This window comes from Polistes canadensis, unplaced genomic scaffold (assembly GCF_001313835.1).
Source record: "Polistes canadensis isolate GaletaPanama2010 unplaced genomic scaffold, ASM131383v1 scaffold_3, whole genome shotgun sequence".
Classification (NCBI taxonomy): domain Eukaryota; kingdom Metazoa; phylum Arthropoda; class Insecta; order Hymenoptera; family Vespidae; genus Polistes; species Polistes canadensis.
In genome coordinates this window covers 1,525,548-1,543,244 of record NW_014569550.1, presented here as the reverse complement: position 1 = coordinate 1,543,244, position 17,697 = coordinate 1,525,548, and the positions used below count along the sequence as shown (strand labels likewise).

The 17,697-nt window shown below is 30.0% G+C and overlaps 1 protein-coding gene across 13 annotated transcripts in view; it reads left to right on the top strand.

Annotated features, from left to right (window-relative positions):
- Positions 1-17,697, top strand: part of LOC106785808 (cAMP-specific 3',5'-cyclic phosphodiesterase) — a 325,274-nt gene that overhangs the window by 249,433 nt on the left and 58,144 nt on the right. For 9 of the 13 annotated variants that reach the window (XM_014746594.1, XM_014746604.1, XM_014746658.1 and 6 more), the window contains 3 exons: positions 13,753-13,941; positions 15,076-15,108; positions 16,171-16,191. In XM_014746594.1, coding sequence (XP_014602080.1) covers positions 13,753-13,941; positions 15,076-15,108; positions 16,171-16,191 — 243 coding nt within the window. Of the gene's footprint in view, positions 1-8,807; positions 9,151-13,752; positions 13,942-15,075; positions 15,109-16,170; positions 16,192-17,697 lie in introns of those variants that run through there. The other 4 variants (XM_014746621.1, XM_014746567.1, XM_014746559.1 and 1 more) reach the window with 4 other exon arrangements.

Below are 17,697 nucleotides of genomic sequence, written 5' to 3'. Positions count from 1 at the left end.
AAAATATCCTATTTATCCTATATCAAACTATTCGACGACTGATCCAAGAAAGAATACAATGAGATTCACATTGTAATCAAATATTTTAATTAAATCGGCATTATCGATTCGATTCATGCTGATCTTTTCTTTTCAAAGAAAGTTTAATTGTGTTATACGAATCAAATGACTATTTAATTTCATTACTTTTATTTCTCTCTCTCTCTTTTTTTTTTTTTCTATTTTCATTTCGTTGCAGGAAGCAATGCAAGGATATTGGAATTTTTTAATAGAAACATTTATTACGTATTGAAAATGGTAGATAAAACGTTGCAATAAAATCATTCAACAATGCTATCGTATCTCTTCTTTGTTACGAACGAACGATTTAAAATATTGCTCAAGCTTTTTTCCAAATAGAGAGGGTGCTTTAACTGCTTAATACCTTCTCCAAGATTATATTCACCGACATTTATTAAATCGAATTCCCCCTTTCCAACGCTAATGCTAATGCTAATGCTAATGCTAATATAATCGCAATGCGGCCACGGTTGCAGTACTATATAATGTTTACCACCTGCTTCGCGAAAGTTAATATCATAAGGGTTCGCACGATAGCCGATATTAAGAAAAATATATCCAAAGATCAGCAGAGAGATTTAGTAACACCTATCTCCATCTTTTTTCATCCAATCATTTTGAATTTTGTTTCGTCGCTTAATTAACATTCTCCTTGAACGTAACGATCTTCTCCTTCTTCTTGAGACGAGTTAAAAATAATTTCTCTCGTTGCGAAAGCTCGTTGGCTCGTGTTTGGCTTTGTAACTTTTTTCTCTTTATACATTTTTTTTCTTTTTAATTTTTACTTCTCTCTGTTTTTTCTTTTCTTTGAGCGAGGTAGGAGTTTCTTTTTATCAATCGACGATATATATATATATATATATATATATGCACGTGCAAATAATTTTGTTATATCTCCTACAGTATCGACGAGTGCGAAAGTTATTTTCGAGGATTCATCGTTTCGAGTAAAAAAATAAAAAAAAATGATGCGTAAAAGAGAGAATAGACGAGATTTCACTAACGCGTATCTTTCTTTTCCTTATACTTTCTATTTATTTTTTTTTTTTTCGTTATCGTTTGTTTCTCTTTTTTTTTTGTTCCTTTTGTATTTTTTACTCTTTCACAATCGCATCCATCCACCATAAGCTGCATATCGTAACGGTGCAGCACAAACGCGAGATAGAGTTCTTGACACAAATACGGCGACCCTGAAGAGTACGTAATACTTAGGTGATAAACACCCTTAATAATGGCACGACACGATACGGCGGTAGCTTTCTTTTGCGATCGATACTACAAGCGTTTTATTTTCAAGAACTTTCCTATCGCCGAAAAATAAAGAAACGAAAGATTCGTTCAACGTACGAACATTCCGCGATACTTTTCGCAATTTTATTTCCCCTTAATACCCCTCCCCCATTTTCCCCCTTTTTATTATTATATTTAATAATATCGAACGACATTTCAAATTAGTAGTTAAAACGATTTTCAAGTCAAAGTGAAACGACGAAACGTGATTACGTTTTTCCTGCTTTTCCATAGAAAACATCTCCGTCTACGTTAATAAATGAAATAAACGCATAATACTTTTTGAGTGACGTTTTATCAACGACCTCGTTCAGTCAGGAAAAACAACGTTGTTCGTTTTGGAAAAAGAAACTCCGGCTATCATACCCCCCCCCCACCCTTCCCCCTCCTCGCGTGACTAATAAAAATATGTTGGTCCTTGAAATTGACTTTATTACTGGTATCAACGTAAATCAATTAATACGTTAAAGTAACTTTTTCACGAATGCTTTTACCACCCGTTTATTATTCTTTACCGTTATTCACTTTTTTTTCTTTTATTATTGTTATTGCAGCTATTATCTCTTTTCCTTTCTACTTTCTTTTTGCCTTTTTTTTTTTATCATCCCAGAAACAAGCACCATAAAAGTAAATTACATCTCGATGATACTTTCAATAAATTGTCAATGAATAACACCCTTAAATAATGGCACGACACAACAGGGGTCAGTTTTCTTTTACGATCGATATTATTGCAAGGGTTTTACTTTGAAGAATTTTCTTATAGTCGGAAAAGAAAGAAATGGGATTTAACGTGCAAGCATCGTCTCGTTCAAGTTTTCCTCTTTCTTTTTCCCTATTTCATTCATATTTTAAAATATCGATCAACGACATCGTAAGACTTGAAACGATTTTCAAATCAAATTAGAACGAAATATTTCCCCACTTTTTCGAATGTTCCTTTATAAGAGTCACAACTTTACGTTAATAAATGAAATAAACTTACGGTGTTTTTACATGACGTTTTTCTATTTCTTTCGTTTTATCTCACATTGGATATTCGAGAAATAGGAATGGAAAAATCACGTCAGAGACTTTGAATTTACTTCGCACGGTCAACTTACAATAGAATAACAGGATGTGACGTTTTGAGATTCACCTGTCACGTAAAATAATGAGATCTTGGAAGATTTATCGTAGGAAAATTTTAAAGTTACAGTAAATAGATCGTTTGTAATTTACGAGTTGTAACATTTTCGTTATACGCAGGAATCGTTATTTTACTAGTTAGTTATATGCGACTAGTAAAAACTTCGTTGGTGGTATCTTTTCTTTCTTCGAAACTTTATCGTTTCTTCGAGTTTTGAAGCATGGAAATAAGAACTTTACGTTGTTCTGCGGCCGAATAAAACGCGCGCGACGGAGGTATGAAAATATCTTAAACCCCCAAATTCCCCCACTTTCCTACGTGTATATCGGACTTTTTAACGATTTTCTCTTGACGAGAGAAAACTGGAGATATGAACGACGAAAAATAAAAAAAGGAAAGAGAATGGATGAATAATGGAGAGAGGATAAGAGAGAACAAAATATTTGTTTTGGGGGAAAAAAAAAAAAAAAAAAAAAAGATTGAATCGTTTAAACGATCGATGCAAAAACGCGATCATTTATTATAATTTTTATTATAATTATATAACCCTTTTTACGATATTTATTCGCTCGCTAACATGAAACCATAATTATTATTATTATTTTCTTTTATTATTACAATTATCGCAATTTTTTTTTCTTTTTTACAATTATAAAGTATAAGAAAGTAAACAAATTTTCAATGGAAATTAATATTTTCCATCGGACATCGAATTATTATCGTATTAACGAATCACATATTATCTCGACTACACATTGTAAATGAAAAAAAAAAAGAAAACAATAGTCGAAATAATATTCGAGATATATATTGTTCATTTGTGAGATCGCGTATCGTAAAAAGGCTTCCGATATTCTACCTTGTCGATTATTACGCGATACCTATCATCATCGAAATTAAAAAATGAGAAAAATCGTTATTATTTCTCAAAATGATATCGGTGCATATTTGTGTTATATATATATATATATATATATGTCTCTCTGTATGTATGTTCAGAGATAGAGAGGAACAACTGTATCGTATCGTAATTGCACATATATACACATATATACCTTCACAGTTAACTTTTGTGATATCGTATGAGAAGTTAGTTGTTTGGTTAGCTCGCTTTTGCGAAAAGTCGTTTAGCTAACAACGAGAAAAGGAGGTTGACGTTCTCAACGTGATGGCCACGGAAACCAACGGTGGGATCGAATATTTGATAACAAACTCGATGCAACGACGCATTCCTGTAACGTGACATTTTAATGAATACCCTTCTTCACGTAACACCGTTGCAATTTATGTATTTCGTAACCGATAAGACACGGTCTTCTTCCTTGACGTGCAATTAGCCGAACTCGACGCGCCAATTTTCTTAACCACATTGAGTTCTTCTACCTCTCTCATCCTCTCTCTCTTCTTTCCCTCTCTTTTTTCCCTCTTTTTCTCTCTCTCTCTCTCTCCTCTCTTACTCACTCGTCAATCACTTGATTCGCCTACATGAAATAATAAAATATAAATCGTGCATACAATGACAAAGATCACAACGATAGCAACGATTACCTACTAACACGTCTACTTCTATTATTTTATGTGTCATCATTTTCATTGGTACGACTTTGTTCACAGGATATATTAATATACCATTTTATTCATATTTTTTTCTTTTCCCTTTTTTAACAAAGTTTTTCTTTTTTATCCGCTGATCTTTTGATATCATGATCACCTTACAATTAGTGATTCTCGAACGTGTCTGTTCGAAATATGCATTGAAATATTTTTTTCACGAATATGGATATTAATCTATTATCCATCTTTACTTTCTTATTCTTATTTTTAAATTCTTCTTTGTATCGATATGGTCCAATAATGTTTATGGTTTTGATCCTTCCCTTCCAATTGCGCATCAAACTTCAACTTTTTCATTTAATTAAGGAAATTATCTTAGATGTAAAGGAATTACTAACGCAGAATAGATTTTCTATCCTATCTTATTTTCTTTACACATTATTTGGTAATCCTCCACCGATGTTATTTTTTTTTACTAACCCCATGAAAGAAAAGTTTTCTTAATGTTGATTAACGGTAAAGCTAAGATGAAAGTATCCGTCTGAAATACGATCTCTTATATATATTCCTTCTCCCTTTTTAAACTTTCTTCGCTTTTTCCCTTCCCTCTTTGTCTTCCCTGTTTCTATCCTCTTATTATTTTCTCTCTTTCTCTTTCTTTTTATCTATCTTGCACGCTTCCTTTTTATCCTTTTTCTTCTTTTTCTTTTTTTTTTCTCTCCATCTCATTACATCGAAAACGTCTCTCCTAGACCGTGATAAAAACATTTCGGATAATTTTCTATCTCTTTATAAGCACTCGACAATATTACATTGAAAAAAATCGATTTTCTTCTTCTACCATAGAAATAAATAATAACCATGTAAAATTGACTTTGGTTTGTTTTTTTTTTTTTACACAGTTCCTTCATTAAACGGAAATAATGTAAATTAAATTTTCCTCAAAGCGTTTCAATTAAAAATAGACTTTATTGACGTACAACATGCAACCTCCACAAAAATTGAGATTAAATAACAATAATAATAATATTAGTAATTAAAAAAAAAAAAAAAAATAATGCAATATTGAAAAGAGATCAAAATTTGTAGTCAATTTGACTATTTGTTACTAACATTGAACCCTTGCTCCTGTTATCCCTCTTCTTGACCTTTCTTTCCTTTGGTTTATTTCTTTCATTAAGAAGGAGGAGAACAGACGCCGGATAAGTTCGACGTTCCGAGTTGGTGTTCTCCCTCTAACTCAGAATACGTCTCACTCCCTCTCACCGTTTCTTGCGTATAAACGACAGAAGCGGGTATGGTAGCCGTCAGTTCGCGACCGGCACGCGACCGATGAACATCGTGCTTTCATGTCAAAGTACGAGTTGTATATACATATATACATATAGATATATAATAAATATCAATAAATATATATACATATGTATGTATGTATTACATATTTAAACGATTTTCGAACGTGAAATGTAGTTCGTGTTTGAGACTCTCAGAGAAAGTAGTTGACTATAAATATAATATAATTAATATTTTATCGAGAACCTTTCGTCCTTTCGTATCAAGAAAATGTATTATCCTTTCGATGTTTCATCGAATCAAATGTAAGGAGAGAAAGAAACAGAGAGAGAGAGAGAGAGAGAGAGAGAAGCGTAAATAAAAATCGAAGTTTGATCTTTTTCAAGGATAATTTTGTGTTACGAGATCATCATTAGTGAAGATTACAAGATTTTTTTTTTAACAAACGAGAGAAATGTATAAATAATAATAAGACATTGGAAGTTTTGATTTTATCACGGGTTCCTCTCGTTTTTTCGTTTTTTTTCTCTCTCTCTCTCTCTCTTTCTCGTTCGTATTATCGCGAACGTCTCACGCTTTTTCCCGCGTTATCAGCTTCGTTAGTTTTCTATATCTAGTCAAACATTTGTACGAAAGTCAATAACCGAATGGTCAATGTATAACGTGTGTGTATATATATATATACGTGTATGTATGCGAGTGAGTGAGTGAGTGAGTGCAAGTATCATGCTTCTAGGTGGTTATCAATGTTTTAATATCGATCAACGGGAAAACTTCTACATCTTTTTTCTCTTTTAATTTTATTCATTCCTTGAAAAAAAATGAACGATTCCATTATTGTTTTTATTTATAAATTTTCTCATATTTGTATTATCTTTTATCTGTGAGATCTCTTTCAATGATAGAAAAAAAAGAAAAAAGGAAAAAAAAAAAAAATAAAACGAGAATTTCCTGTGACGTTTTAAAAACATAATATCGAATGAGAACTAGTATTTTTTCCTGTAGTACAGACCGAATGTATTTAGAATTAATTAGATTGATGACCTTCAAGTATCCTCGTTTAAAATCATATAAACTTTCCAATAAATCAGAAAATAGTTAACATACGTTTATTACTAATCGGGTTTCTATCGATGGACGATATATTTTATAAATGGATTAATAATTATCGTTTCGATAACGTCACTCACTTTTAATTAACATCTAAGAAATATTGAAATGATAAAGTATTTTCGATCGTCTCGGAAAGGTTTACGGATAAATCACGACTCTACACATATATTGATTGTGTATACGAAACGGGCCGATTGTGTGTTTTAATCGATAAACGTGAAAAAATCTAGAAGAATGTGCGTCTATTATTTGGTCAGAAGGAAAAAAAGAAAAAGATAGCAAGAGTGTGAAAGAAAATTTTTCTTTTTAGCCAATAACTCTAGTGAATTATATTTAGGGCGTTTTATTTCTAATACTCCAAAGGATCCCAGACTTCGATATTTCTCGTTCGCTCGTTGCTATTCCAAATTTATCTCGTGTTCGTCCGCGGAGTGACGCTTTTCTCTCGTTTTCAAACTGTGTTTATTGCATAAAAAACGTCGATACATGCCCCGTTCGTTCTTATTTCTTTCTTCAACTTAACACGTATCGAATATTTTAGCTTGATCTTTTTTATCTCTTTTTCTCATATATCTACATCTACGTATATACAACAAACAAATAAGCACAGTATTTTTTTCTCATTTCATTTTATTTTATTTTATTTTATTTTGATTATATAGTAAATAGATAAAGACATCCTAAGAACAAATGTTAGGAGAAGGAAACAGCGTATCCTTCCATTTCTTATTCGTAAAAGAAAACACTCAACAAAGTAAAACTCGTTTACACTGTGTTTACGAAAATACAAACATACCTGTTGACATTTCGAAGAAGTCACAGGTATTTCCATTACCAACAAGAGTGAAAGAGAAAACAGTATAGAAAACGTTGATATATAGGAAGAATACTATTCGTTTTAAATATTAGACTTAAATTACATACACATATATATATAGAGATATATAGATATATTTATTCCCAACCTAGAATATTTGTTATACATTCGGAAATATCTACAATTTTAACGAATACTCATCCTACCGCGTTTGACCCAGGAAAATTTTTTATTTCGAAGAGAGTAAAACTACTCTCTCGTGGTAGTTCAATTTTCATCGAATATAAATGGTACTCTTCCAATCACTATTTTATTCTATATCCCTCAAACTTTCTATGTCTTTGAAAATGCAATTAATGCACATTCCAGTGTTCGGCTAATCGAGTCCCCGTCGGTTTTGTTGGTATGATAACTGTCGCAGATCACGGAGAAGGAAATATACGCGATAACAAGCATGAAAGAGAAAAAATAAACAAACAGAAAAAGAGAGAGAAAGAGATAAACATAGTATGATACAATAGACGATGTGTGTAGTATACTCCTACGTGATAAAAGATACTCCGTTCTCTCGGACTCGATTTTACGATTTCCATTAAGTCACGAATACGCTCGACTTTCCCTTTAAAACTTCCTTCCTATTTGTCCTTCATGAATCATGTATTTCCATTTTCACTAGACGATCACTAAAGCATGTTTACTCGTCCGTTACGAAAACGAAATTCGACGAGCATTTCGTACTTCGTCATTTTTTCTTCCATCTTATTCCTTTTCTTTTTTTCTTACTTTTTCTTCTTCTTCTTTTTCTTCTTCTGCACATCATATAAGATTGATGGAGTAAAAAGCAATGATTCGCGATGATCGAATATTATTGGTAACATTTTTCGTGTCGTTTGATGTCAACGATGTTTCATAGTTTATATCATCGGGCTTGGAACGAGCTTAAATTGCTTGGAAATAGTAAGTTAGTATAGCAAGGAGGAAAAGAAAGAAATCGAAGAGAAGAAGAAGAAGAAGAAGAAATAGATGAAAAATAAAAAAAAAAAATAAAAATAAAAATAGTAAGAGAAAGTTTATTTCGCAATATCGAGAGAATCCTGTTACGAGTGGTATTTTTTAAAAGGAAAATTAATAAAAATTCATTGTCAGATATAAAAGTTCCTTCCGATTGTTAGTTTTAGTACGAAAGAATGAACAAAAGTTTACGCGAGAACTAGCGGAATTAAAAGTAATTTTGCAAATGGAAACCGCCGCATTGCTTTGGAATTAATAAGAAAAAAAAAAAGAAAAAAGAGAAATGAAAGATTTCTCTACGTGTATTATGCTGATCTCGATCCCTTTCGTAATAAAATAGAATTAATAGAACTTTTATATTGTCAGATATATCGACGATCAAATTCTACGATTGAATCGTGGAAAATCCTTTGGTTGAACATACTTTTTCAATTAAGATACTCATCATCGCTTTTTTATTTATGTATGTTTGTGTGTGGTGTGTATGTTATTTTTCTTTATTTTTTGTTTGTTTTTGGACGTTATCGTAGGATTTGATTCATCCTACTATTACTAAAAATCAATTACTCGTCGATTGATTTCAACAAGAGACAAAGGGAAAGGTTCTCGATGTAGGGAATAATTGTGTCAGTATAAGTAGGGGAAAGAAAGAAAGAGACAAGGAAAGTGATAGAAAGAAAAGTGTCTCGTTAGTGGACAATTTTGGAAAAATGAACGACTACGCTATCTTAGTACCACATGAGATCTCTTCGAGATTGGCACGAAGGGACTCTGGTACGATGAGGGTAACACTTCCATTGACCTCGTTTAGAAGGCATAGTGGTTGCGTCTCAACATTATCACATACGAAGCCACATTCAAAACTTATCTACGTGGCCCTCCCGTAAGTTTTCTTTTTCATTTTTCATTTTTATTTCATTTTTATTTGTATTTTTTATTTTTCTTCATGCTTATTGATTTTATATATTCTTTTCGTATTATTGGTATTTGTCGAACATTTATTTCGTCAGCTTTGTTAATAATTATTGATGAGGATAAATAAGATTTGTTCGACAAACGTTAATCCAGACTTATGGTGTGTGAATAATTTTCCAGCGTCAATATATACTTATATAGATTAACTTATATATTTTTATTTATTATACAAAGTTTTCTTGTGTTAAACATTATGAATTATTATTTTCATTTTCATTTGTGTGCCATAGGGTATCATCGTATTTAATTATTCATAGAAATTTTCGATTGATTTATTTTATATTATTCTACGATAAACTTTAATGTTATTAACATATTGCAATATTTCCAAAAGTAAAGATTCTAAAGATAAAAATCACTCGGTCATATTAATATTAATAAAAGAGAGAAAGAGAGAGAAAACTAGGTGAACTAACTAATTATCTAAATGCTTATATACCTTTGCATGATAATATTATTAAATTTGTTTTATCGAACAAAAGTTCGAACATACGTGGGTATAAATTCATCGAGAATTTCATAGAAAAGTATCACTAAAGAGAATTCCAATATTCGTACTGGCTTTTCGCGTTTATTAGAAAGTAACTATATTATCAAAAAAAGAAAAAAATATTCGATCTTTTCCTTTCGGCAAAGATGAGAAAAAAATAAAAAACAGAAAAATGCACGAATATAGGAAGAAAAATCATTGGAGTAATAATAAATATTTCAGGTTCAATAATTCTGTTATCGAGAAGGATAATCGATACTATGAGTTAACTTTTTTGAACGATCATTTATTTAATGCATTAGGCATCACCTTTCATGAACAAATTTCTTTGATTCAATTATGCAACCTATTGACGCTAGATAGTTTAAGGAGATAGGTTTTACCCTGGGGAGAAAATTCGTAAATCGTAAATAAATCGGTTATCGATAATTAATTCTCAATTATCTCGAGACTCAAGATAAGTACATAGATATCGATTTGTATTTTCTTTTAGCCGACCTCTCTTACGTTTACCTTTGCGACCAAAGACTAGATAATTAATTATTCATTTAATGATCCAATTAGAAAGAAAGAGAGACAGAGAAAAAAGATAAAAGACACAATCTATAAAAAACACTTTTCTCAATCAGATACGTATAACGATTTTTAATCTCTGTGTGACAATTGTATACTAGATTGATAAGTAATGATTTACTAAGAAAACTAATTCGATATTGATTTGATCGAAAAGTAATTTCGTTTTTTTTCAATGATAAATAAATGTAAATTTTTTTTTATACCTAGAATTCATGGGGGTTTTAAAAAATTTGATAAATTGAATTTCTCAGCAATTCCTCGCTTTATTATGCGACAATTAGTACTCGCCAATGCTTTTATATCAAAATTGTCAGAATGAAACTTTAAAAAGCAATTTTAACATTGGCGTTTATTTTTTAAAAAATTTTCTTTACTATAGTAGGAATATCGTTCATATAAATATAATAATATAAGGTTCACATAACGGGTATATACATATATATATATAAGTATATTTTATTTTATTTATTTCTATATTTTTTAATTATGAAAAAAATGAAATACTTATGATGATAAATTCCTTTTTTTTTTTTCTAATTAAACAAGCCAAATTAAAATCCTTTTATTAGGATAAAGCATTACACGCGTTAGATATAGTACAATATTTGACACGAAAAATAAGGTGTGTTTTATACGAAACGGAAGCAAGTCTTTAATCGGTCTTTTTTTAACTCTATCGACCGATACAAGGCTTGGTCATCGTTGTATCTTCCTCTGATAAACAAGACGCACCTTCGAAGTTTTTCAAGCATGATATATGTACGAAAGTCTCTTCCTTATCTAACGCAAACGATCGAATATCTTGAAAAACGATCGAACGATACTTGAGACCCTTCGTTAACGAAAATCTTCCGGTAACGGTGTTCTTTATGATTGAATATGACATAATGATTTATTTGTATTTTTTCTAAATAGAAATAAAGAGAGAGAAAGAGAGAGAGATAGAGATAGAAATTTGTTTTCGCAAAGAGACTACTCTGATCACGTCATTACAATCTAGCATTGTCACGTGTGTCGTTTGTTATATCGGTAATTGTTTGCGTGTGATGTTCGGTAACCACGTTGCTGTTGGCCGCAAACTATCAAACGTTGAATGAAAAGACTAGAGAATTAATTGTTTGCTTATATAATGGTGCATAATGATTACTATTGAAAACGACAAGCTAGTAAATATCTACTTGTTGGTAAAACATTATACGCGCGGTAGTAGTTTATAAAATAAAAATCTTTTTTTTTTTTTTTGATCTATTTTAATTTGTAATTTTCTTCTTACAATACCACCATTTGATTTATTTTATTTTCCTTTTATTAAATACGTCTTTCAAAATATCACTTCACATCGTCGTCTCGTCGTCGTAGTTCAGAAAATCTTAAATTATATAACCAATAGCCTTAGTCTTGAGTAACACAGTGGAATAGGTCAATATTTGACATTGGTCAGACGTTGGATAAATGTATACGCATGACGTGCTGTGTGCTATGTACGTGTGTGCATATATGGAAGACATTTCTTGTTAAGGTTAATCAAAGAACGTTTATTCTACACGCGAGTATACTCAACTTCGTACAAGAATGTGTACGTGAAAGGGTGATGTTATCTTCCATGTGTAATTAAAAATCATTTATTTTCACGAACTGTTACGAGTTCTGTCATATTTGATCGGGCACTGTTAATATATATACAGGATTTCCTGAAATTTCATTTAAATGTACATATTTGTTAAATAGAATCAAAATAAAAGTGAAACATTTGATATCATTAGTAAATTTTATACAAATTTTAAGAAATTTTTTTTTTTTATTTTAAAACTGATGCGCAAAATGCAATTAAATTTAAACAGCAATAAAATACGAAATTATAACACATTTTATTTACTTTGAAAATAATACTGAAATAACAATAATATTACCTTCCTTTCGTGTAAATATTCTTAAGTACATATTTGAATAAATATATTCAAGCGTCGCAATAATAATTACTTCACACAATAATGACACTGCTTTGCAATATTAATTAAGCGTGAAGAAAGAAGGGATAAAAAGATAAATTTCATTTTAATTTTTACGTCGTTTTAACTGTATTTTAACTTTTCTTTATTTCTTTTTTTTTTTTTTTCTCCTTTTTCTTTTTTAATTGGCGAATTGACGTATGTACAACATATGTCAATAACCGTGAAACGGAAGAGAAAGATTTGTTTTTCATGGTACTCAATAAAATATAGACCTTTTGTCCGAATTTCCATTGACGCACGTTAACTACGTTATATGATTCATTTGTGAAAGCAGTGAATTGCTTTTGAGACACGCTCCAGAAAGGATAAAGAGAGTCTTTCAGAAGGCAAATGTTTGTTTTTGCGAAAGCATCGTTCCATCCGTTGCAATCGTTTTCCAACTTCTATCTATTTTTGTAGTAGGTACATGTATTCCTGAGTGCAGTTGCATGATCGAAGACCCCGCAGAACAGCTGTTGTTTTCGTTTAACAACTTCTTCTAGATAAAATGTTTGTCTTATTCAACGATAGAACTTAACTTTGCTAGAATAACATTAAATAGATTTTCAGAATCAAACAATATAATATATTCATTCATTTACATGATTCTCATACTTAGCAAATACAAGGGTTATTTTAAATCGTTCCAAGAAATAAAACAAATGATAATCAGATTATTATTAAACATATGTTTAATACTACAACTCCCAATTGGGTTGACAAAAATACTATAAACTTCATGAAATGCAGACAATATCATTCTCTCTTTTTAGCAATGTATTTTGTTCGATATACGTATACGCAAAAATTTGTTCACAAAAATAAACGGAAACGGGGATGTTAATTCCCATATTAAAATACATTATTTAAAAGTTATACAGTATTAAGATATTTATTAATTAAATAAATTGATATATAAACATTTTAAACAACTTATAATTTTATTTATATATTATATCCTTTTGTTCTCTTTATGTATTCATCGATTGTACAATTCTATTAATCACTTTTGTAATATTATATATTTTACGCATAACAGTAACATTTAAAATTCACTTTATCATCTTCGATTTATTCGAAATGACAGTATGGTACTATTATATGTATATAGAGCGTCTTCGACATAATATTTGTAAAAAAAAAGCCTTTAAAATAACGTATCATAAAATAGGGAGGTATGTCAGTACAAATTTCCAAATAGGAATAGCTGAAATGGAAGGAATTGAAATTAAAATTTAAACAATGTTGATGTTGAGCCTTCCTTTCTGAATTTAAATTTACGTGTTATTTCTCAAAATCAAAATTACTTAAAATATGGTAATATTTTGGTTGGTAATTTTTTTTCAAATGAAACCGCTAAATGTTCAATCAATAATTTTGATCATGATTGTTTATTATTTCATGTTGCAATAGATGAATAGATGACTAAGATACAATATTATTATTTTTACAGTTTCGACGTCGAAAATGGAGCTTCAACGTTGGATGGTGGAGCCGGTGGTGGTGGAGGAGCCTCGCCAAGTGCAGGGTTGGTTCTCCAAACGCTACCACAAAGAAGGGAGAGTTTTCTTTATCGGAGTGACAGCGATTTTGAGATGTCACCGAAGTCGATGTCTCGAAACAGTTCCATTGCCAGTGAAAGGTAAGAAATTTTGTTTATTTTATTCTTTTCGATTTCCATTTTTTTTTCTTTTTTTTTTTTTTTATAGATCTCGTTATATGAAAAATTTCTATGGTAATCGAAGCTCGAGGTAAAATTTCATAAAAATATATCAATTAATTTCGTATAATTTTATGTCAGATAATTTAAAATTCATTAATATAATCATTATCAAGAAAATATGATTTAATATTTCTCAAAAATTTTAATAATATTGAACGAACCTCGTGCATCTTTCTCAAAGAAAGAAATCTGCAATATCGCCCGTTGTACTTTAATGTTTTCAATGCAACGACGGGTTTCGTTCGTTGGTAAAGTAGGTTTCTGTAATCGTTGAATATAAATTTTAGCTTGATATTATAGGGAACCTCAATTCGAGAATTTGATGTTATCAAGGAACGGCATCGTTGATATATCGATATTTGTTTTTTTTAATAACAATCGATAACGTTAATCTCTGTAGTAGATGTTTCGTATATAAAAATACGCACGCAGCTGCAATCGCTCACGCAAAAGAATGTGTATATATATATTATACATATATAATTTTGATATATTTCGAAAGATGCTCGACGGCCGTTTTCGAGCTTCACTATACGTAGGATTAATTTTATTTATTTTATTTCTATTCGTCATATGGATCAAGAGCTGTATGAAAACAGCCATAAGTGTGTAGCTTAAAAAGTATATTGTAGCTTTGGTGACGGTGATGCTTATGATATATTTTATATTCGTTTTCATCGATCATATTATACGTTTGTGTCAATCATCTTTTTTTAAGTTTGTTTTTACGTACGATTTTTTATATACACTATGATACGTTTTGATATGATTATAAATTAATAAAAAAAAAATAAAGTGAACATTATTTACGTAGAAGCAAGCTTTAACATTAATGATTATTTTTTTGGTCTATACATAAGATTTCGGGTTTATATGTTTCGTTTGTTCGTATATTGTTCTTTTTTTTTTTTATCGAATTATCAATCGTTTTTGTAATGCGTTTTTGTTTTTTTTCTTTTTATTTTGTTTTTAAATTTCCCTCACATTATAAATTATTAAAATAGTCGGTGAGGGGTGTAAAAAAATATCATCTATGTGATCCTTGGGTTGCAGGTTCAAAGAGACAGAGCTTCCTGTCGAGCGAGCGTATGTACTCGATCCTATTATTTATTCTCCTATTTCATTTGTTTTTATAATATTTAGATAATACACTTACAAATTTTTGTGATTAACACCCCCCGCCACAGTAATCGGTCGTTACATAAAAGGAAACGTTTCATTTTTTTTTTTTCGTTGTGATTCTTTTTAACACTAAAAAAATCTAATTTCATTTTTTACTCTTTCCATACCAAAAAAGTGAAAGGTGCATGATACTTTTTCAAAATGAAATATGATTTTTGTCAGAGTTCAACCGATTATCCTTCTACCTTTTCATCCCACTCAATAATTCACTTTGAACTTTTCAATTCGAATTTGGCAGAATATACGGAATTCATTTTAATTAAAAGTGATGAAAAAAAAAAAAAAAGAAGATACGGAAGAACTATGGCAATAAGTTTTATTTTCCTCTGCTTTTTAGCGCATCACTCAATTCACTACCACATATTTACATATATATATTTTCTTCTATGTTTTTTAATTCTTAATAAACCTTGTACAGTAGAGCAAAATGCACACACACGAATATATAAATAATCTTTTTTATAACACTGCCACATTGCTTTAAACACATAGACTAGATATAAACCTTGTAAATAATTAAGTACTATATTTATGATGCTTGCAATAGTATACTGAGCGGTCGAATTGGCAAATGATTAAGTAGTATCGTTGATTACAGATTAGATATTAATAAGTATTTAGGTTCAAGATTATGGTGCTATCGCAAGAATTAATAAACGATAGATCATTACAAGTAATTTTGTCATAAATGCATAAAATGAAGAATTTCGAATGCTTGGCTAATTATTGAAAAATATATTCGAAGCTAATTTGTTCTTTTTTTGACGCGAGATTATTGAGCTTTTTTTCATCTTGAAAAATATTTCATATTACCGCGTTTATATTTGAATGTCACGCTTGTATGCATTCGCGTAAAAAAAAAAATATGAGTGAAGTTTATAGAAGGAAGAAGTGTGCGTATATTTTTACAAGCATGTTGAACAAATAGTGGAACGTTTTCAAATAAATGCGAATTCTTATTTTCAGGATATTTACCGAACAGTACAGGTAAGTCCGGCTACTCACGTAATTTCGATGTCCAGCTTTTATTATTAAAAAATAACGAGAGAAAATACACAAGGAGGAAAACATTTTCTTGTTTTTTTTTTCAAAACAAGGGTCACATCATTTTACATTCGAGTATAAATTAAAAATGAAATGAAATCTATGATCTATCTTTGAAACGAAACATCTAAGGATACGTGCTCGTGGTTGCCACGAATTTGTAACAAAAATACGAATATTATATATCACAAATATATAAAAAAAAATCATTTACCAATTTGCAATACTCTTTTTTTTTTATTTATACGTACAGATTTATATATACATATTTTATTTAATTATATAATATGTACATATGTAAATACACGTCGCTTTACAAAAAGATTGATATTATTCTTAAGTATTGATTATTTTTAACATGAACGATTATTTCAATACAATCGATTATTATTTCGTCTTCATTTTTTTTCTCTCTCTTTCCATATATATATATATATATATATATATATATATCTCTGTATAACTTTTCTTTTCTATTGAAAAGAGACCGAACGAAAGAACGAAAGTGCATAGCACGTAAATATTTTTATCTAAAGTGGTGCAAACAAGTAGTCGATGAACGGTGCATCTAGGGGTCCCCTGTTATATACGTTTTATATACTTCTCCTCTCCCCATCTGTCGTCAAAAAGATTATCGACGGGCTATGGCAAATGAATTCAATGTTTGTTCGACGAAAGATTGGCATCGATAAGTCCAAATCTTTGATGATAATATAGTAAAAATAAAAAGACATAGATAAAAATAAAAAATAGAATAAAAAATATTTTGTTATTTGAGTTGTTCATCATACAAGTCATGGATACATAAACTCGCATTAAAAGCTCAATTAACGCTCAATCCTTTTAATTGCAACGTTCACTTGTCGACAATAGGATATAACACTATACTTATTTACATGTATACATATATATCACACGTTTGTTGATCGTCATACTACAAGTATTTTCAAACTATTTTCTCACTTTTTCTGTTAAAAATTACAAAATAATTATTGGCACAAATTTTGACGACTTCATAAAGTCTAGTTTTTAAAATTACTTTTGTCTTACGTAACGCATAAAATGAAAGTTTACGAGAAAAAGTTGTTATTATCAGATTCGAACACCGTCAATGTTTCTCAACGTGGCTCATTTATTTCAATATACGAGTTTGAATATTTAAAAAGCTAATTAGCACAAATGATTCGATAATTCATCAATATTTTTGCCACAAATTAATATTCATCATTCCAGTTGTGAATTTGTATTAAAATCTTCACTGTTATATCTGTATATATATATATTTAAAATATCAAATATTAATTAACATTAAATCTCTTGTTTTTTTTTCAAAATCTAATTTAGTATTACATGCCATTAAAGAGAGGGGCATTTCAATTTTTGATGCATCAAAGTAGGGCACGATTTAAAAAAGGTTGAAAAACACTGTGTTAGATAAAACGAGTCTAG